At 43.0% G+C, this 22,582-nt stretch overlaps 1 protein-coding gene across 2 annotated transcripts in view; it reads right to left on the bottom strand.

Annotated features, from left to right (window-relative positions):
• DNER (delta/notch like EGF repeat containing) overlaps positions 1-13,045 on the bottom strand; it is a 366,652-nt gene extending 353,607 nt beyond the window's left edge. For both annotated transcript variants that reach the window (XM_032754076.2, XM_058437649.1), the window contains exon 1: positions 12,625-13,045. In XM_032754076.2, the coding sequence (XP_032609967.1) occupies positions 12,625-12,900 (276 nt within the window). In that variant the 5' untranslated portion in view covers positions 12,901-13,045. The remainder of the gene's footprint in view (positions 1-12,624) is intronic.
• Between the last annotated feature and the right edge of the window lie 9,537 nt (positions 13,046-22,582).

Below are 22,582 nucleotides of genomic sequence, written 5' to 3'. Positions count from 1 at the left end.
TAAAAGGACCCATGAAGATGCAAAGCTGATTTCACATTTTAAATGCAAGTTAGCAAAATTTACCTTCTACAACTATTTGACAAGAATTTAAAGTGCAATTGACAAACCTTTCAGAAAAAAGCTGGGAATTGGGCCTTTGGGGTAAGGTTGCCATATTTAGCTAATTAAAAATACAAGTTTCCCAGTTAAATTTGAATTTCAGATAAATGATGTACAATATTTGGGACACACTTATACAAAAACATGCTCATTGTTTATCTGAAATTCCAGTTTAACTGCGCATCTGTATTTTGCCTGGGCATCCTACTTTGGCGTACTTCGAGGTCCCGGGCTAGCTCCTGGTCTATGCCTTAGTCCATGCTCAGGAGTCCCATGTATTCAACCAGCTGCTTCTTCCTCCATTCCAGTGGTTCTTTTACAGGTAGGTGAGGTCTTAAAGAATCTTTTGAAACTTTTGAGCCATTCCCCAGGAGAATATCTACATACAAAATTTGGCATCTCCAGGGTATGTGGGCCCCACATGAGCCCCGCCCCACAATGGTCGGACCCAAGGACTCCTCCCATAGTCCATGGCACTGTGCAGATGGCCAGCTATGAGGAAGTGAGCATGTTGGACTTTGAGGAGTTCAACCAGACTATGAAACAGCAAAATCACGAGACCTTTTTTTGCCTTCTTTGCCAGTTCCAAGGACATCGGAGGTAACAGATATAGCCCCAACGGCATGCGGGCCAAACCAGTTGTAGAGAGGGGCTGAGGCACGTTCGGGAAGAATGTGCATTTATCTACTGCCAAGTAGGAGAAAAGCCTTATTGGAAAGATCCAAATAATGTCTTCAGGAAAAATTTGAAAGGAGCTGCAGTGCTTAACCATGGAACCCCGGAAAAACTGATAGAATCTGTGTCTTCAGGCCAACATCATGGAAATGTTCGCTGAAGACTAAGATTTGGTGATGGCAATCATGCCTTGATTTCCTGCTCTGTTCTGGTAAACTGCATACTTGGTTTGAATTCATGTTAGCAATAAATAAATAATGACTATGGGCTGGGCACAGTGGCTCAGGCCTGTAATCCCAGCACTTTGGGAGGTCAAGGCAGGAGGATCACTTGAGCCCAGGAGGTCGAGAACAGCCTGGGCAACATGGTGAAACCTTGCCTCTACAAAAATATTTAAAAATTAGCCGAGCGTGGTGGTGGATGCCTATAGTCCCAGCTACTCGAGAGGCTGAGGCAGGAGGATCACTTGAGCCATAGAGGTTAAGGCTGCAGTGAGCCATGATCACGTTACTGCACTCTAGCCTGGGCAACTGAGTAAGACCCTGTCACCAAAAATAATAATTATGATGATGATTTAAAAAAAAAAAAGAGTATGTGAGTGTCCATACACTCTTGAAACCATCCACAGATCCCAGGTTAAGAATCCTGGTTCTACCTCAGTGTAAAATTCTACCCTGTTTTGGAGGATTCTTGTCATCTCAATATGTGCCTGGGAGAACTGCATTTCTCTAGCTCCGCACCTATGCTATTCTAAAAAGCAAGTTCTAAAGGCTCTAGAGTAGCCAAAATAATTTGGCAGGTGGTGGGGAGAAGGGGGGAGAACATATTTACAGGACTCAACCTGATTTTAGGACTTACTATAACTACAGTAGTCTCAAGATAGTGTAGAATTGGCAAAAAGAGACATAAATGTAATAAAATAAAGAGTCCAGAAATAGATCCACACATGCTTGGTCAAATGATTTTAAACAAAGGTACCAAAATAATTCAGTGGAGATAGACAGTCTTTTCAACAAATGTTTCTGAAACTATTAGACATTTGCAAGCAAAAAAAAGAACGAAAACTACCCATACATTGCACCACATATAAAGAGACTATCTTAAAATGGGTCAAAGACCTTAATGTCAAACATTAAATGATACATGAGAAAACAGGAGGAGATTTTTGTGGCCTTGGGTTAGGCAAAGATCGCTCAGATAGGACACAAAAAGTACAAACCATAAAAGAAAAAAATGGACCAATTAGACTTCATTGGTCTTTAAAACCTGTCCTTTGAAAGACCTTGTTAAGAAAAGGAAGGGCTGGGCACGGCAGCTGATGCATGTAGTCCTAGCACTTTGAGAGGCCAAGGTGGGCAGATTGCTTGAGTCCAGGAATTTGAGACCAGCCTGGGCAACATGGTGAAACCCCATCTGTATTAAAAATTTAAAAATTAGTTGAGTGTGGTGGCACATGCCTGTAGTCCCTGCTACTCAGGAACCTGAGGTGGGAGGATTGCTTGAGCCTGGGAGGAGGAGGTTACAAGAAGCTGAGATCATGAGATTGCACCACTGCACTCCAGCCTGGGTGACAGAGTGAGACCCTGTCTCAAAAAAAAAAAAAGAAGAAAGAAAGAAAAGAGAAAGAAAGAAAATGAAAATAAAAAGAAAGGAAAAGGAGAAGCCACAGATTGGGAGAAAATATTTCCAAATCGCATATCAAGTAAGGGATTTGAATTTGAATCAGAAATATGGAAAAACAACCTCAGAACTCATTTGAATAGACATTTCATCAAAGAAGAGGCATGGATAGCAAACAGCATATGAAAAGATGTTCAACATCATTAATCATTATAAAAATGCAAATTAAAACCAAAATGTGATGCCACTGCATGCTTATTAGAATAGCTAAAACCTAAATCACCAATGATATACCAAGAACTGATAAGGATGCAAGCAACTGGAACCCTCATTTATTGCTGATGGGAATGCAATGGTACACCTCTTCTGGAAAACGCTTTGGCAGCGTCTTCTAAAGTTTAACACGCACTTACCACATGACCCAGCAATCGCAGGAAATCCTAGTTATTTACTCAAGAGAAATGAAAACATGTCCACTTAAAGACCTGTATGTGAACACTTACAGAAGCTTTATTCATAATCACCAGACACTGGAAACAAACCAAATGTCATCATTTGGTTAGTGAAAGGACAAATTGTCATCTAGCTATATAATGGATACTATACAGCAATAATAAGGAACAAACAATTGATACATGAAACCACATGGATCAATCTCAAAAGCGTTATGTTCAGTGGAAAATGCACACGTATGACGTTCTAGAAAAATGCAAAACTATAGTGATGGAAATCAGACCAGTGGCTGCCAGGGACTGGGGCTGGGGAGAGGTTTACTACAACAGGGCATGTGGAAATGTATAGGGATGACTGTGGTGGTGTTACACACCTGTGTATCAAAATGCATAGAAATGAATGCCAAGAAGAGTGAATTTTACTGTACATAAATTATACCTTAATTTTTAAAATAGTTATAAAATGAAAAGAGTCTGGGAATCCTTTGTGGAAGAAGCAATACAGCTAGTCAATTTGAAGCTAAAGATTTTGGTGTTCTTTTCATTGTTCCTGTACTGCATTTTCCCTTTCTAAAGTAATATACTTCGGACATATTTAACTTTTTGTCCTATTCTAATACATTCTATTGTGCTTGAAAATTAACCACAAGATTTTGCTCCAAATGACATATTGCAGAAATCTGACTTCGACACAGTGGGATACTAGCAGTAATGGTAATTCAGCCGTCCTCCACTCAGCCCCCATCAGCCCATTGCTGCAGACTCTGCTTCAGCCATCTCATGGAAAAGAAGGACTAGATACTTTTCTTCTCTTGTGATTTCTTCCACCACAGAATGTCTTCCATAAAGGAGTTTTAATCTGCCTCCGAAACCCAAAATGTAATTACAAATGCTCCTTTACATTAACTACAAGGACCAGGTAAGTACCAGTGTTGAAATTCTAAAGGACCTGCTTGCTTTCAGGAACTGTGAGCAAAAGACAGCAGACACGTTTCTATTTCCAAGTGCCTTTCTTTCAAGCACAGTGATTTCATTTCTCAAATCCTGTTTTTCAAAAGCCCTATGCCTTTTCTTTCCTCTTTAAGAAAGAAATACACTAACATTACACAAACCCAAAGCCTCCATACAGAAACTAAAACTTCCAGAATGGAACCGCAACCCTCTGGTTCCCTTTTCCCTCTGGTGTTCACTTTGAAAGTCACAAACCATGGAGCAGTCTGAGGCACAGCAGTACAGTAAGAGTAATAACCCCATATTCAAAGCCACCACGCCTGGGCTGAGATCCCCAACTCTGTCACCAAGCTATAGGACCCCAGGTAGGTTTCCTTAGCCGTAAGATGGGGACTCATATTCACTTTTATCAAAATAGCAGTTTGTGTTTATAGAGAGCCAGTTCTGTGTCAGAGACCTTATTATTCACTTTCATCTTTCCAATCATCCTGTCAATGATTGAGGAAATGGGGTTTAGGAAAGCTTATAAGGCTGTAGTAACTCAGTCAAGATGCTCACCCACACCCAAAACCCCTCTAGTTAGCATTTCTTTTCCCTGCCTCACACACTTCCCTGGAAATAAACTCTAACTACGGTGTCCAGACATGTTGCCAAGGGCTGATATAAAAGGAAAAGTTCAGATCTGTCCAGGAAGACCCTAGAGATTTAGGCAATTCGAAGATAATGACTGTACTCTTTCTGTCAGTCCCAGGGCCCTACCTAGAGCCTAGGTAGAGGTAGCCATCAAGAGGGATGGAAAAGAGGAGGAAAAGGGAAAAGGGAGAGGAGCCTTGGGCTAAGTCAAATAAATAAAAATGAAAAAATAAACTCTTTCCACCAATGTTTACGGAAATATTTAGGAGAGGGTCAGCCAACTTCTTCCTTTATCGAGGGCCATATAATAAGTATTTTTGGGACGGGTGCAGTGGCTCACGCCTGTAATTCCAACACACTGGGAGGCCAAGATGGGTGGATCGCTTGACCACGGGAGTTCAAGACTAGCCTGGCCAACATGGCAAAACCTCATCTCTAGTAAAAATACAAAAAAAAAAAAAAAATTAGCCAAATGTGGTGGCGCACACCTGTAACTTCAGCTACTCGGGTGGCTGAGGCACAAGAATCGCTTGAAGATGAGAGGCGGAGGCAGCAGTGAGCCGGGATCACACCACTGCACTACAGCCTGGGTGACAGAGCAAGACTCCATCTCAATAAATAAAGAAATATTTTCAGCTTTGTGAGCCATGCTGTCTCTTGCAACTCCTCGCCTCTACCACTGGAACATGTAAGCAGCCACAGACAACACTTATGCAAACATGTGTGGCTGTGTTCAAAACAACCTTATCCTTGGACACTGAAATCTGGATTTCATATAACTTTCATGCAATATGAGTTTTTTTTATATAGAGGCAAGGTTTCACTATGTTGCACAGGCTACTCTTGAATTCCCAGGCTCAAGCGATCCTCCTACCTTGGCCTCCCAAAGGGCTGGGATTACAGGTGTAAGCCGCCACACCCGGCCCAGATATTAGTTTGGTTTTGATTTTTTTTCGACCACTTAAAAATGTTAAAACCATTCTTAGTTGGTAGAAAGAATGGGGATGAGAACTGTGTTTGGCCACCCTTGATTTAGTTCATCAGAAAAGGTGGTTTCTTTGTTTTGTTTTTCTTTTTTCCCCGAGACAGAGTCTCGCTTCAGCCCAGGCTGGAGTGCAGTGACGCGATCTTGGCTCACCGCAACCTCTGCCTTCAGGATTCAAGTGATTCTCCTGCCTCAGCTTCCCGAATAGCTGAGACTACAGGCCTGTACCACCATGGCTGGCTAATTTTTTTTTTTTTTTTTTGTATTTTCAGTAGAGATGCAGGTTCACCATGTTGGCCAGGCTGGTCTTGAACTCCTGACCTCAGGTGATCCATCTGCCTCAGTCTCCTAAAGTGCTGAGATTATAGGTGTGAACCACAGCACCTGGCCACAGAAAAGTATTGTTCAAAGAAAGCTTTACTGGAAATAATAAAAGCTAGAGCTACTGCAAAGGATTTATTGAAAAATATTCTGCACTTCCCAGAACAGACCTGGCACAAGGGAAATGATTAAACAGATTAAATGTCTTCACTTGCTTTCCTTCTCCTAAACACAGTCCCTCCTCATATGCCCTGGATCTACCCAACAAGGCCTAGTGCCCTCCTGGTGCCCACAGCTGCACCCCACTAAACCTGTCATTTATTCAACAATATTATGTAGAGCCTACTGTATGTAGCCCCAGTGCTGGGTTCCCATGCAACTGGGGGAGGAGGGAGCCGAGATTCTGAGAGCTCTTAAAGACAACTGCTCTAAGATGCACATCATGATTATTGACTGAAGGTAGGTTAGTGTGTTCAAATAAAAAATGAGTAGTGATTCCCTAATAGTCTAGACTGTCAGCTCATACTCTCTTCACTGTTTTCTTATTGTTCTTTGCACTCACTGGGTGAGAAGAACAGAGGAGGAATTAACAGAAGTGAGCACCTTTTATCCGGTGTCTCTGATGGGCCAGGCACTGGGCTAGACACTTCTAAGCCACAGCAACTTTCAAGGCTGGCATCAGGATCCCATTTTCACAGATGATAAAACCAAGCCTCAGAGAAAGGAGTCACTTACCCAAGGACACCCAGAGCCAGATTCTAACCCAGGCCTGACTCCCACGCTGGACTGTTTCCATTCTAAGTTCACTTTGAGATGCAAAATCCATACCATTTGAGGAGGGTGTGGACCAGGAGTTTCCAGGCTGTGAGCTTGGCTGCCCTTCAGGCAGGAGTGACCAAGAGCAGGTGCAACTGTCATTTTTCTCTGCCACATGCTATATGCTGAGCAGGCTATGAAGGAAGATAATAAGAGTCTAGCAGGAGCTTCTCAACCCAAGTCATACAGTAGAATCACCTGGGGAGCATTTAAAAATTACCAGTGCCAGGCCCTACCCTAGGCCAATTAAATCAGAATCTGGGGGACAGGGGAACTGTAGGACCCACTCATTTTTGTTCAAGCTGCCACGTCAGTCTAATACACTGCCAGGGCTGAGCACTAATGTGGGGGAAGCAGAGGAAGGGGTAAATATAAAGAAATTCTGTCTGCAAAGCTTTGCCACATTGTCGGGTTTTCTGTTTGGTGGGGGCAGGATTCTGCAGTCACTGCCTCTGGGTTAAGCGGCTCTGACCACAGCTGCCTACTGAATTGATAAGGATATCTAAAAATACAACCCCAGCATTCAGCTTTCTGACTCAGATACCCTTCAACTTCAGACTAGGTTTTCTTTCTTGTTTGATGCTTATCAAATGAGGGCATAAACAAAACCATTTTTGATGGTACCATGTCACATGAGAAGCTTAAGCAAAGAAGCTAAAGACAGGAATATGTTTTTGTGAGGTGGCCAAGCTGAAAAGAGCGATGCCTCCTAAGAACGCAGCAAGAATGCAACGCACGAAATAGGCAAATCATTCCACTTTAATAACACTAAGAAAACATCAAGTTTCCTGCTTTTCTTAAAATTCTTACAAAAATGTTGACGTTTTTGTTCTTTCATTTCAAAAGAAAACTTCAAGTCACTGAGAATTTTCTAAGAAATCATTTATTTCAGAATAAAAAGTACACATTTATAAAAAGTTTAATACAATTAAATTTTCATTTTCAAAACATATCATAACGTAATTTATCCTATTAGAGAGAAAAAGCTGTGTCCATTGAAGGAAGACAATCAAACACACTGAATAAACTAATATAATCATTTTATATGGGAAAAATACAATCCTTTTCTTAGTATATCTTTTATTTGTGCAACATGTTACCTTTTTTCAAAATGTTTTAAACTTCATTCTTGCATACTTCTTTACACTTTTAAAAAGAACTTTACCATGCTCGTATTTGTGAGTTACATCATTTCTATAAAGAAAATAAGCATTGTTAGTCCATTTTAGAGATATGAACATTGAGGTTCAAGGATGTTCGATAATTATCCCAAAGTCACAAGAAGTTCATAGAAAAGCCAGAGAAAGAAGCAATGTCTCTTTACATCTCAGCTACTATTCAACATTTTGTACATACTACAATGTGAGTTTGTGTGTGTCTGTGTGTGTGTGTATGTGTGTAAAGTCCAGTAACAAAGACTGATGCAGTACAAAGAACTAGAATACTTTGTTAGCAAACCTCAACCAAAAATAGGTTCCTCTGAAGCAGACCATTGTTTCAAGTTAGCACGGTTAATCAGAAGAAAGGATTATAAAATCAGTTTAATAAGTAAAATTAACTTGCATGAAAAGCAGCCATGCATGTCCCCTTTTTACTCCAAGTGCAGAAATTAACACATTGTTATTATAATCCTGAAGGATAGGATCCTTAGGGAACATGTAATGAAAAAACAAACAGGTATCTGACTGCTGGAATATCAGGCAAAGAATTATTTTATGAAAATAAAATAAGCTTTACAAACAAAGTAATACAAATGTAAATAGCCCCTTCTTTGATGGACAGCCCAATAGAAGGAGTTTCTGTATCACTCACCACAAAAGAAAAATTGGCCCACGCACTGCCGCCTCTGATACCTGCCTGCTTCCCCAAATGAACCAGAACAAGCAAGAGCAGCCTCAATTTCTAATCAGTTGAAGTTTTTTCAAACCTATCAGAAACACTTTTTTTATGTAGTGTCCATTTGCTTGCCATCATGGTAAAATAACTTCAGCCAGGACCCAGAATTCTAACTCTAAGGTGAAGGTTCCTGGTTAGCATGTGGCATAAGGAGAATCTGTGTCTTTGTCACCTCTGTGCCTTTTTATTCCAGCTGAGCACACTCATACAAGCTCATTGAGAGCCAGACTGGACTCAGAAATTACTTTATCCCCTTTTTAATGATAAAACTCAGGGAGGTTATAGCTCTTGCTCCCTATTGTAACTGTGACAGGTCCAGGGCTGGATTTTCCTCTAGGCACTCTTTAGATTCTATAGCCCTGTATCAAGCCAGCCTGGCTGGCTCAAATTCCAGTTCTCACACTTACTAGCAGTGCAACATTGGGACAGTCACTTCACTTTTCTGCACTTCATCTATAAAATGGGAGTAGGGACAGCACTCAGTTCATAGGACATTGCAAGGATCAGCAAGTTATGTCTGCAAAGTCCTTGGAACAGTGCAGGCACATGGCAAGTGCTTAAAAGGAGGGTGAGCTACCATCATCATCATCATTATGTATCTACAAATTAGATTTTCATATACAGTTTTAAAATCAGCTGAATTTCTCATGATTTAAGATGTTTGCATGTGTTAGAGGATTTTCAGGGCAGTATCAAAATGTGACCTTGGACTAGTCACTCAATCAAAATGAGCTTCATTTTCTACATTTGACTAAAAGAGATGATGATACTTGTTCGATCTAGTTAAGGTAATGAGCATTTGAAATATGTGCAGAAAGTTTACAAAGAAAGAAATGTCACAGGTGCTCAGTGATTTACAGCACTTAATTAATTTAATCCTTCCCAGAACCTTAGTGTGAACATCCCACAGAGACAGGATGGACACCCACCCAAAATTTGGTTTGGACCCTAAGACTGAAAATGGTGCACACACACGTGTGCACGCATATGCACAGACACACACACACACACAGGATATAAAAAGATTTACTGCTGACATAATGGGGTTCTCTGGGGAGAGCAGGCAGCTCCCAAATGGGTTTAAATGGCTTCTGAGAACAGGGAAAGGAGACTGGCTTGTGGGTTTTGCTGCATTTTGGGGTTTGGCCTGGGGTAGCACAGGGCAGGAGTTTGCATGGTTTGAACCTCCCACCAGCAGCAAAGGAGGGAACCCCTGGGCTTTCTTATCAGCTTGTTTTGATGTGGAGGAAAGAGGAAGAGGGAGAGGAGAGGCTTTAAAGCTGTCAGCAGCAATCAGACATCAAGGAATGGAATCACTATCTTCATGAGGAATCCTATGAGGTAGGTCCCATAGATTCCATCATTGAAGATGAGGAAATAAGACCCAGTAGTTTTAACTTCAGCTTGACTTCAAACCCACACGACCTACAATTCCCAAATCCTATGAGTTTCCATGACTCAGGTGACAAAAGAAGCATGTCCTGGACCCCACTGACTTACGCAAACTCAATCAGCCAACCACAGAAAAGCTAAAGACAGCCTTTTTTAAAAAAGCCTAAAGACAGCCATTTTAATCCTAATTCGTAGTTTATGATTTTCTTAAAATTTCTCCACACACAGAAAGAAACTTCAAGGTTAGGTTCTAATGTTGCCATTGCTAACACTATTGTCTTTGGAGGAGGAGGAGTGACGCTCTGTTTAAAAGATCCTCTTCACATCCAGGTAAAATTCCATTTCCAATTTATCCAGTGAGCACGAGGTTCTATTTCAGCAACCACATAGTCTGCAGTGGCTAAGATCCATTTTCCTTATCTGTAATTGAGTATGTGCAGTTTCTCTCTCCCTCTCTCCCCTCCCCTCCCCACCACCCCAGGTTTAACTTCTCTTTTGAAATTGTCTTTTGTGTTCTTTGCCGTTCCCATGAAAAAATGAGTCTCAAGTCTTACTGCAAGATCATGAACGATTAAATTAAAATCATTAGGAATCCATTTTTATGGATTCTAAGGCCCTGAATCATCTCAGTAAGTTTTTCTGGGTAACCAGGTCCAATCAAGTTCCACGTTCACTAAGCTTTCCTATGAGGATTACAGTAACTTTAGCTCTCTCTTCAACTCACACTCCAGGGCATGCAGTATTGCTTCTGCTCAGGTGGGTGGTGTTCACACAGCTAAGCCTACCTCCAATGGGAGCTACAAAAGAAACCTGAATCTGTTTTGATCCAGTTGGTTCTGCAATGTTATGTATTAGTTCATGATTCTTCTGAATGAATTATATTATATATCAAGTCACTACTTAGGACAAATCAAAATATTTATGTTTCTCTATTAGTCATCTTTAGGCAGCACTAAAGACCTCTTTTTCTTGAAGATATCTTATATCTATTTTTAGAGTCACCAAAAACCATCTCAGAGTTGTGTTAAATTCCCAGTGTCCAGTCTTTCTTCTCATGTAAATCGATGTGCTCTCTAACCTACCTTCTCCCATCCATTCCCACTAAACCCTATGTCCAAATCAATTATTTCTTTGAAGGATAAAATTCCGACGTCTAAATATAACAGCAATTTGATGGACACACTCAGACAATTCATTTCTTCAGGAAAAGTCATATAAATCATCAATCCGCAGGGAAAATTAGCATGAGTCCATTCCTTGGTTTTTGATTTGCAGTTATTTTGACTTTTGCAAAAGCAAGATTTTTTTTCTAATAGTTAGAATGGCTCTAACAGGCATTTCCCCCAAGAAGCTATCATGTCCCAAACCTACTCCTGATGCTCACATCACACAAATTCTTCCTCCTCCTCATCACCTCCCTTCAAGTAACTAAAGCTTATTGAAACCAGTAAACAAAGAGGAGGGCAGCTGCCTCCCCTCCTCTTGAATGTTGAAAAGATAGATTCAGATTGCTAATTTGCTATTGAATGAAATAAAAAGATTCTAGATAAATGCAAAAAAAATCTGGCTGTCAAGGTCAAGCTTCTCAATCCCATTTACCTCTAAAAAATTGTAAAACCTGTTATATTGAAAGGGCAGCCTTTTTTCCCATTGAAAGAACCTATTTGAGCATTCTCAAAGTAACTCTCCAATCATTGTTATCAAATTTATATGAAACAAACTCCTCCACCCTAAATGTAAGAAAGATAGTATCTGATCCCAAATATCGTCCATATTCATGTGGTTTAATGTAATCATTTCAGATAACTTCATTATTTGCCCTACCCTGCAATACAGGTTTGGGGATTTTCTACCTGTACACACAGTCCTACCAAATTGCCTACTGAAAATGTTGATGTTAATAGGTATCACAGAGCTTTAACGGACTTGTAAAAGCCCCAGATATTATTTTCTGTCAAATTCTCTTGGAAACCCCAAATTCACGGGCGGCTGCTGGCTACATCCCATCGTCCCATCCCTCGCACCGCCCCACGCTTTCTGGCGGCTTTCCGGTGCCCTGCTCACGCCCCGACTGCCAGCCCCAAGCGTGAGCCCCATGGAGCGTCTGGCAGGAAGAGCGGCCCTGCCAGCCCCACGTACAATGCCCCCTCGAATGCCTCCGACTGTTCCAACACTGCTCCTAAGCTTAGAGAGGGCTGGTCGCAGGCCGAGGGGAGGCAGCTGCCCTCCTCGTCCTCTGGCTGCTTTGTCACAGCCCTCAAGGGCGGAGGAAGAGAAGGAGAAAGTGCCCCACCACCTGGCACGGGACCCACCATCACTTGCCTCCCACACCGCACACCCTTTACACACACAGGGTCCAGCCGGACGTGGAGCGTGGACCACTTGGACATTGAACACCTCGCCGGGGACGCTCGGAGCCGGCTCCTCCGTGCTGCCAAGGCGGGCACCGCTCAAGTGGTTCTTGGCTCGGCCCGGCCGGGAGGGGCGCACCAGTCGGTGGCCAACCGGAGCGTCTGGAGCCCCCCGCGAGGAGTGCCGAGCCCCGGAGCGGCACACCCCGAGAGCCCGACTGGCCCCGCCCGGGAACCAGGGTGCGTAAGGGAATCAGGGTCGGCCCGGGGGTCCGCGTCCACGCGGGCCAAGAGACTGGATCCATCTCCTTCCCGAAGTGAGAAAGCCTATATGTCAGGCGTGCCCATTGTCGGGCAGCAGCAGCAGGGCCGGCGGGAAGAGGCTGCTGGTCCCGGACCAGCGCCCTGCACCGCGCCCGCCGCTTCCACTCACCTGGCAGTTGGCGCCGGAGATCCCGGCGGGGCAGGTGCAGCTGTAGCCGGGCTCGCCGGCGGGGGCCGGGTGCTGTGGGTCTGGCTCAGGGCGCGGGGTGCACACGCCCCCGTTCCGGCAGGGCTGCGCGGCGCACGGCCCGGGCGCAGACAGGGGCGCGGCGGGCACCGGGTTGGCCAGGGAGCTGCCTCGGAGCCCCGCGCCGAGCAGCAGCAGCAGCAGGGCCAGCGCGGGCAGCAGCTGCGCACCGGGCGCCTGGGCGCGGCGGGGCTGCATGGCCGGCCGGGAGGGCGCGGGAGCCGGAGCCAGGACGCGGTGACGGCGGCGGCGGTGGCAGTGGCGACGAGAGCTGCAAGAGCGACGGTGGCGGCTAGGGCTGCTCCGCGGGGCCGGGCGCCTCCTGCAGCTGCGGGATCCACGGTTCCCCGGGCAACGGCGGGCGGGGCCTGCCGGGCGGGGCGGGGCCGGCGGGGCGGGGCGGGGCGAGCGGGGGGCGGGGCTCCTGGCGGCCCCGGCTCGGGAACACCGGGGAGTGGGGCCTCTTTCCCCGCAGGGAGTTGGGGTGAGGGTTGCAGGAAGACGACGCGGGACCCCATCCCCCATCCCCCAGGAGTGGGTCGAAGTCACGGGTGTGTCCAGAAGCAGCCCTGGTACAGGGAGCCGGGCGACGCTGGGGCAGGAAAGGGGCTGGAGAGGTCCACGAGCGCGGGAAGGGGGGCTTTGAGGGGCCTCCAGAGCCAGGAGCACCAGGTGCGCCCGAAGGCCGGGGCAGGGGAGGGCGCGGGAGGCGGCAGGGCGCCTGAAGGGAGGGGCGGCGCGCTCGAAGCAGCCACCTTTGGCCTCTTGGCGCAGAATCTGCGAGACCGCCGAGGGGCCTGGCCTTGCCTCATCCCTCGGGGCTGCTCCCCTTCCCACAGCGCTTCTCCCGGCAGACCCTCCCGCCCGGCCACGGAACCCTGCGCCCGACGCTCTCCCAGCAGCCGGGTTCGCCTGGAAGTGACCTCGCGTCCGCCAGGCGGACCCGGGGCTCTTGTCCTTGGTGCTGACCGAGCTGTCTCCTTCTCGCCGGCCCTTTCCAGAGCGCGTGGCCTGCCGCGCCACTAAGGAATATCTGGCCGCGCCGTGTGAGGGCGGGAAGAGGCCTCGGTGTCAGGCTGTCCACCCCTGTCGTTGAACCTAGGGGGAAACTGAGGCCCAGAAAGTCTGGATTCGAATCCAGTGGGTCAATTGACTCCCAGCCCAGAACGCCCGAAAGAACAGTTCAGAAGCCCAGGTTGGCAGAGGCGCTGCTAGCGGAAGGAATCGCAACAGGGGACTCTGTATAAAAGGAGCATTCGCTGTGACCTACTTCGGGGAGGGGGGGGTGCTCTTCTACACGTCCTGGCTGGGCTCGCTGGTGCTGCGACCGCCAGGGAGGCTGCACTCCGCTGAATAAAGCGCAGCCAGCCTGGTCTCCTCCACCTGACCTTTCACAATCTCTATTACCTGTGGGTTCCCAGGTACCTGTTACCTTCTTTTCAAGGTGGCCAAATGAAAAAAGAAAATGTGATTCCCCTGGATTGACAGTCTGGGCCAATTTTTTTTTTTTAAGTAAACACAAAAACTGTTTTGCTTTTTAAAAAAATTAAAGTAAGGACTCCATGTGAACTTATGCTGTAGGTGTCACAGACGCCAGGGGCTGCTAAAAGTCCTCCAGTGGAAACAGGAGGCAAACTGCATGGCTTCTCCCTGTCCTGTTCAAACGCAGAAGCAAATGTCACACTTTTCTGCTTCAGGAGATACCTAAAATTCATGTGGCCATTGCAGGAAATCACTGAACCCCAGACAGATCTGCAAGCGGAGAATTCAGACCTCCAAGTGGATACAGTTACTACATTTTTCCTCACACCTGCTGTCTTTTAATCTAAGACCTCTTCCTTTTGAAAATTCTTAATTTTGTGCCACGCCAGCACCCTCTGCTGGTACTAGTGTCGTCATTCAGGTGGTTTCTGTGACCCTGGAGTTGCATTCTTTCCTGAAACTAACTTCTCTTACCTTGAATCCTGGACTAGTGGATAGTGCTCTTCATTCCCTTCCATCAAGACACACACACAAATGAAGCAAGATGAAGTGTAAAAAGGTTGTGAGTTAATTAAAATCACATTTCAGTTTATTATACTTTTGCCTGAGCAACCCCTTTGTTTGTGTATTTCATATTATTTTGAAATATAGGATAATTAAAAGTGGTTTTATTTTCTGGATGCTGGTTACTGCATGTTTCAGATCATTTTCTTTGCTTAAAGTATTCTCTTAGACTTTGATCTTTAAAATGCATATTATGGCAGAGACAATACAAGAACCTTTCATTTTTTCGAGGCTAAAAAGGAAGACTATAATCTTCCAGCACCTTAGCTTATAGGCAGAGCAACATGATTAATGCTGGGGGAAAAGCATATTGACTTGCATGTCCTGGTCCCAAAACATCCATGTACTAAGCACCATGCAAGTGTTAACTATTATTACTATTATCACCCTCAGAGAAATGGTCTTTTCTGTAGATTCCGAAAGCTGATCTGGTACTTCACTGACAGCTTTTCAACCATCTGCAAGATCCCCCAAATACTCAACTAAAAAGTCCAACTAATGTATTACCCTGTCACATTAGCAAAAGTGATTAAAATAATATTGCCTCTATGTTTAAATGAAAGCTGAAAATCCAGGCTTTTGTTTTATATCATTCCCAACTTACAGAATATCAAATCTTCATCCTGACCCATCTCATTTCCTTTTTTGATAGAGTCCCCATATTGACAAGTCAAAGGCCAAATATACCAATAATGTATCTTGATTTTAGCAAAAAAAAAGAAAGTGATACAGTTTCACGTGATCACCTTATGGAGAAAATTCAGCTAAGTGGACTCAAAACTGTTTAACAACCTACCAGTCAAGGGGTCACTATCAAGCTACAAGAAGTTTTTAGGGAAATACCATGGAGTTGAAATTTTTGGCAGCTGATAAAATTCATACCAGAATCAACATGTAAATTTATCTTAATCAGTAAAAATGCTGAGCTAAAATAAATGAAATCGAATATGCGGTGAATGATAGTACATTTGACCTTACTGCTACTTCTTCATAAGACTTTCTCTTCCTGCCCTCCTTAAAGTTAGATGTGGTCGTATTATTGGCCGTGGCCACAAAATGTGCAGGGAATAACAGTATGCACCACTTCCAGATGGAAACGTTTAAAATCCCGCACATGTCCCACTGTGTTCTCCTCTCCTTAGCATGACAACTGGCAAGACTCCAAGAGGTGGAATGGGGGCTCCTCCAGCTTGTGTCTCTGAGAGAGGACAATGTGAAGCAATGGGAACCTGCAATGGGCATATGACATAAGAAATAAACCACTATAGTTTTAAACCACTGAGTCTCAACGATGTAAAATAACTCGAGGCCACACAGTGGTAAATGGCAGAGCAGGACTGATTGTTCCCAATGAGCCAGGTAGCATGACTAGTGATCTCAGGTGTACTATTGCTGCCAGGTTGAAGGCTGGATCCCATTAGAAATTCTAAGGCTTCTGGATTTGGTGGAAAGGAAAAATTTCAAAACAGTTTACAGGACTCATTTCTCTTCATAGATCTAGTTTAGAGTTACAACTCAATTGCATTATACCCATAGGGTATTATAAAAATGTTACAAACTAATGCAAATATAATTGTCTTTATTTTTTGCATTTTGTCACAAATGGAGAAAATCGACTTCCCAGGCCAGCAGGTTCACAGGTAGCCAACTGGGAACCACTGGCCTGAATGAGAACACCACTCCTGATGAGGTTTTCATACTCTGTCCACCACGGCATCCTGTGAGAATGCTAGCCTGGGTGCACCGTGTCATCATTCACCGACTTAGAAACTTATATTTAGAAGAAATTGCAAAGGTTACCAAGCTTGATCTCCCAGGATTTGAACTAAGACCCAAACTAAATTATTTATCATAAGATGATAAATCACCTCCAACTTACCTGGGGTTTAGCACCCACCTTCTTTCCAAAAGAATCTAAGTTTTCTGCAGCCATTAGCAGATGATCTCCGTATTTCCCTCTGCACCTTCATTTGCCTGTAGACAGTGACGTTATTCCTGCTACCCCTTCCCACATTCAGTTAACCTTTAAGGATACAAGAAAACATCCCTCTTCCCTGCAGAGGGTGGGACTGGATGCTGGATTGAAGCTGGAGTCAGCTTGAAAGAAAAAGTTGGCCACGTATAGAGAGAAGGGACACATTGCCTGGTGACGCTTTCTACCATGAAGAACAGCACCAGCCTACTTTGGCCAGAACAGTTCTATCAGGACCCATGATAGCACTGGGCAAGTTATTCTTTTTGACCTTCAGATGTCATATAACATGGAGCAGAGACAGAAACCCCAATTTTATAGAGCTCTAGGTGATGATAGTGGTGATGCAGAGTATTTACAGTGTACCAGACACTAATATGAGTATTCTTTACATATTATCTCATTTAATCCTAATACCAGCATGAGGAGGTAGGAACTACGACTGATGCCCAATTAAAGGACAAAATTGGGGTGAAATGAGCTGAAGTAAAATGTCTAAAGTCACTCAGTTTGCAAGGGACATGGCCAAGACTCAAACATAGGGAGGAGTCCGGCTTAGGAGCCATGCTTTGTTTGAATCTCTACTCTGTATCTGATATATGAATCTCCTACAGTGCAGAGTCTGACACTAAGTGGATACTATGTATCCTACAATGTAAAGTCTGATACTTAGTGGATATTGCACATGAGCTATAGCGACAAATACAGATATACATATAGAATATATGTACATATGTATGATGTATATATCATAAATATAGATGATGTATGTATTGTGTGTGATGTACATCATGTATGTATGTGATGTGTGTCATATATGTATCATATGTCTGTATATATCAATAATATATGGTATGATGCACAGTGCTTGCTGGGTTTTGGTTTATTGTGGGGAGGCACTTGAGAGTTTGTTAGTTTGCTCACTTGCCTCTCTGCAAGGTAACTACTACTCCTGATTTGTGATGGTGTAAGATGTGAAAATCGGATGGGACTCTCCAAAGATCTTTTCTGAAGAGGAAGAGGATGCATTGAGGAAGCTAATTGCTGTCGAGGCTGAGTAGCTGCAGAACCAGAATGAGGCTCCAAGCCTCCAAATCACCAGTTTATGCTTTATCCACTTTCCCATAGTACCTTTCCTCCACTTCCAGTATTTCCTACAAAACAATCAACCCAAAAAGGCAGTGTAAAAAATATAAATACTAAGTACATGGGAGTTTTAAGTGTCTTTGAAGAATCATCATGAAGAATAAATGATCTGCATGCATTATAGCCACAAGCACTAGGTAATTATCTTATTCCTTTAATTAGTAGTATCTTTATTAAAATTAGTCATTTAAGTGTTAGCATATATATTCAAATTATTTTATTCCATTATCAATGAACAATTCTTAAATTCTGTTTGAGACAGGTTCACATTTACTTTCTTCCCTCTAGACTTGCTCTGATTTGAATTAAACCACTATTCTAGCAGCTGTTTAAAACAGTTTTAATTTATTTTACATTATCACTGTAATATTGATGTGATCTAGGGTAGGTTTAAATGAGGTCTTGAATAAAAAGACAGCAAGGAAGCATATCTTCCCTATATACATATTTCATAAAGCACTTGAGCTACCTCCAAGTGGAAATCAGGTATTTTCACATTGATTCCCGAGAACATGAAAATTATTTTAAACTCAATAACTGTTTTAAATTCCCTATACTGGAACATAGGATCCAGTGTCTCTTCTCTCTATACATGGCCAATTTTTTCTTTCAAGGTGACGCCAGCTTCAATCCAGCATCCAATCCCACCCTCTGCAGGGAGGAGGGGTGTTTTCTTGTATCCTTAAAAGTTAACCAAATGTGGAAAGGGGTAGCAGGAATGACATTACTGTCTATAGGCAACTGAAGGTCCAGAGGGAAATAGAGAGACCATTTTGCCAATGGCTGCAGAAAACTTAGATTCTTTTGGAAAGAAGGTGGGTGCTAAATCCCAAGTAAGCAGGAGGTGATTTATCATATAATAAATCCACATAACTGACCCGCAAATAAAGAGATTCAATTTAAGTCCTCTTCTTTGCACCTGAATTTATTCTGGAATCTGAAAATAGAGTAGTATCCGGTCTCTGGGTTTTCCAGACACAATATTTTATGCTTTTATTTCCATATAGAAGGTGTTTGTGTTAATGGCTTAAACAAATTTTGGGTTTATTCTCCCACATAAAAGAAGTCTGGAAGTTGTCAGTCAAGGGCTGATAACAGTGCTGATGACTCACTCAGTTATCAGCCAAGAAGCTTCCTGTCTCTACTACAAATATCCGAGCTACATTATCATCAAATTGGCTATGGCGGGACATCTGTGGTTTTCTGCTTAGTGAGTATCTCTCCTTCTTGGATAGCTGGGGCCCAGTTTTGCCATGGGGAAACCGACTCTCAGAACATGTGCTGCACATGAAACTGACCCACTGCCAGGTCCAGGAGTAGCCACATGACCTAGACCTGAGCATTCCCCTGGTGACAGATTGGTTCAGAGATGGACATGTGACCCCAGTCACACACCATTGACATCAAAAGCTCAACAGAGCTATCAGACACATACAAAAACAATTGATGCAGCCAGGTGCAGTGGCTCCTGCCTGTAATCCCAGCACTTTGGGAGGCTGAGGCGGGTGGATCACCTGAGGTCAGGAGCTCCAGACCAGCCTGGCCAAAATAGTAAAACCCCCATCTCTACTAAAAATACAAAAAAAAAATTAGCCGGGCATGGTGGCACACACAACTGTAATCCCAGCTACTCTGGAGGCTGAGCCAGGAGTATCACTTGCACTGGGGAGGCAGCCATGTCAGTGAGCCGAGATCACGCCATCAAATTCCAGCCTTGGCGACAGAGAGAGACTCCATCTCAAAAAAGAAAGAAAGAGAGAAAGAAAGAGAGAAAGAAAGAAAGAAAGAAAGAAAGAAAGAAAGAAAGAAAGAAAGAAAAGAAAAGAAAAGAAAAGAAAAGAAAAGAAAAGAAAAGAAAAGAGAAAAGAAAAGAAAAGAAAAGAAAAGAAAAGAAAAGAAAAGAAAAGAAAAGAAAAGGCAGGCCGGCCAGGCGCACAGTGGCTCATGCCTGTAATCCCAGACTTTGGGAGAGTGAGGCAGGCAGATCACCTGAGGTCAGGAGTTTGAGACCAGCCTGGCCAACATGCCAAAACCCCATCTCTACCAAAAATACAAAAATGAGCTGGGTGTCGTGGCATGCACCTGTAATCCCAGCTACTTGGGAGGCTGAGGGAGGAGAATCACTTGAACCCAGGAGGCAGAGGTTTCAGCCAGCCGAGATCATGCCACTGCACTCCAGCCTGGGAGACAGAGTGAGACTCCATCTCAAAAAAAAAAAAAAAAAAAATAGCAAAATAATCCAGAAAATTATTTAAAAATTGATGTATAATGACCAAGTAAGATTTATTTCCAGAACAAAAGCATGATTATCAGAAAACCTATTTACATACATTAATAGATTTAAAAAGAAAAATACTATGGTCTTCTTCATAAATGTTGAAGATGCATTTAATAAAATTCAGTCTACATTCCTAATAATCAAATGAGAAAAGATAACTACTACCTTACAATGCAACACTTCTGTCTCAGCCCAAAAGTCAGCATCATGCTTAATGAAAGAATATAAAAAGGAATCCCATTAAAGTTGATAATAAGATGATACCATCATCATCATCATCATTTAATATTGTTCTTGAGGTATTAAACAAAACCAGTATTCAAAAGCAAATTTATAAATATTTAATTGGAGAGGAAGTAAAATTATCATATGCAAACAATATAATATCATACTTAGAGAATACAACTTAAAATATACTACAGACAATAAGAAAATTCCATAAGATATCAAAATAAATACACAGAATCAAAAACCCACATATATGCAAATAATTGCAGTTAATTGATGTAGGGGTGGGGAATCTCACTTACATTAGAAACAAAAAATTTTGTAATAATTATAACAAGAATGTGAAATACCTATTGAAGAAAAATTTTAAATATAATCAAATGACACCAAATAAACTTGGACAAATATAAAGACATATCATATACTTGAATAGGAAAATGTGACATCATAAAATATAAATGCTTCCCATTTAACATAATAAATACAATCACCAGTGGAATTTGGTGAGGGAGAGTATGGAATTGGGCAGGCTGATTCAAATGTTCATGTGAAAAATAAGCAACCTAAGAAAGCCAAGAAACTCCTGAACAAGAAGGAAATGGGGTGGAACTAACCAATATTAAAACATAAAACAAAACTACAATAATTAAAATAGGGTGACACATTAAATAGACAAATTTTTGGAACAGACTAGGGAGTCCAGAGAAGAATATGCTAAGAGCTGGAAGGTTTGTTCAATAAGTTGTATTGAGATAAGTGAGTCATCACATGGAAAAATAATAGTATTGAATCCATACCTCACAATTTATACCTCAGTAAACTCCAAGTGGATCAAATATGTCAAGGTAACCCAAAAGAACGAAGCCATAAAAATGCAAGAAGAAACCAAGGCAGAATACTTTTATAATATTGGAGTGTGACACATATCCAGAAAACATTTAAAAAGAAAGATCAAAACACTTGTCAACATAAAATTAAAGAATTTCACATGACAAAAATCACCATATGCTATATGTAAAAGCACTAGGAAAAATCATGTGCATACTTTATCAAGATCAAAGGGCTAATTTTCCTACTACAGAGATATCTTCCATAAGGCAATAAGAAAGATCATTGACAAACTTCAAAACTTTCTATCCCTTTCAGCATCACCTCTCATACTGCATCCCAGAGAACACTAGTTTCTTTAGATATTGGCTAACTTATTAGATAAATGCCTAGAAGTGATCATTTGTATTCTGCACAGCAGATATGTGCATTTATAATTTCAAGAGATAGTGCCAGATTGCCCTCCTTAGACATTCTACCAATCACATTCCTGCTAGTTAATGTGTAGGAGTCCCTGTTCTCTCCATTATAAGGTTTCATCAAACTTTTTCATATTGGAAAATCTGATAGGTGAAAAAATGTTGTATTAGTCTGTTTTCATACTGCTGTAAATAACTCCCCAAGACTGGGTAATTTATAAAGGAAAGAGGTTTAATTGACTCATAGCTCAGCATGGCTGGGGAGACCTCGGGAAGCTTACAGTCATGGCAGAAGGCGAAGGGGAAGCAAGACACATTCTTCACAAGGCGCCAGGAAGAAGTGCCAAGCAAAAGAGGAAGAGCCCCTTATAAAACAATTAGATTATGTGAGAACTCACTCACTAACATGAGAACAGCGTGGGGGAACCACCCCCATGGCTCACTTACCTCCACCTGGTCTCTCCCTTGACATGTGCAGATTATGGGGACCATGAGGATTACAGTTCAAGATGAGATTTGGGTGGGGATAGAAAGCCTAACGTATCTTAGTGTAGTTTTCAAACATATTTCTGTTTGTTTTTTGCTTTTGTTTTTGTTCTTTTGAGACAGGGTCTCACTCTGTCACCCAGGCTGGAGTGCATGATCTTGGCACACTGTACCCTTGACTTCCCAAGCTCAGGAGATCCTCCCACCTCAGCCTACAAAGTAACTGGGACCACATGTCCCACAGCTTCATGCCCCCATACCCAGCTAATTTTTTGTATTTTTGGTAGAGAAGGGCTCTGTCACCCAGGCTGGAGTGCAGTGGCATGATCTTGGCTCACAGTACCCTTGACTTCTCAAGCTCAGGAGATCCTCCCACCTCAGCCTACTAAGTAGCTGGGACCACACATCCCACAGGTGTGCACCACTACACCCAGCTAATTTTTTGTATTTTTGGTAGAGACGGGGTTTTGCCATGTT

This window comes from Hylobates moloch, unplaced genomic scaffold (assembly GCF_009828535.3).
Source record: "Hylobates moloch isolate HMO894 unplaced genomic scaffold, HMol_V3 SCAFFOLD_1, whole genome shotgun sequence".
Taxonomy (NCBI): domain Eukaryota; kingdom Metazoa; phylum Chordata; class Mammalia; order Primates; family Hylobatidae; genus Hylobates; species Hylobates moloch.
Note: the sequence above shows the minus strand (reverse complement) of the source record. Positions and strands in the feature narration are given on the sequence as shown.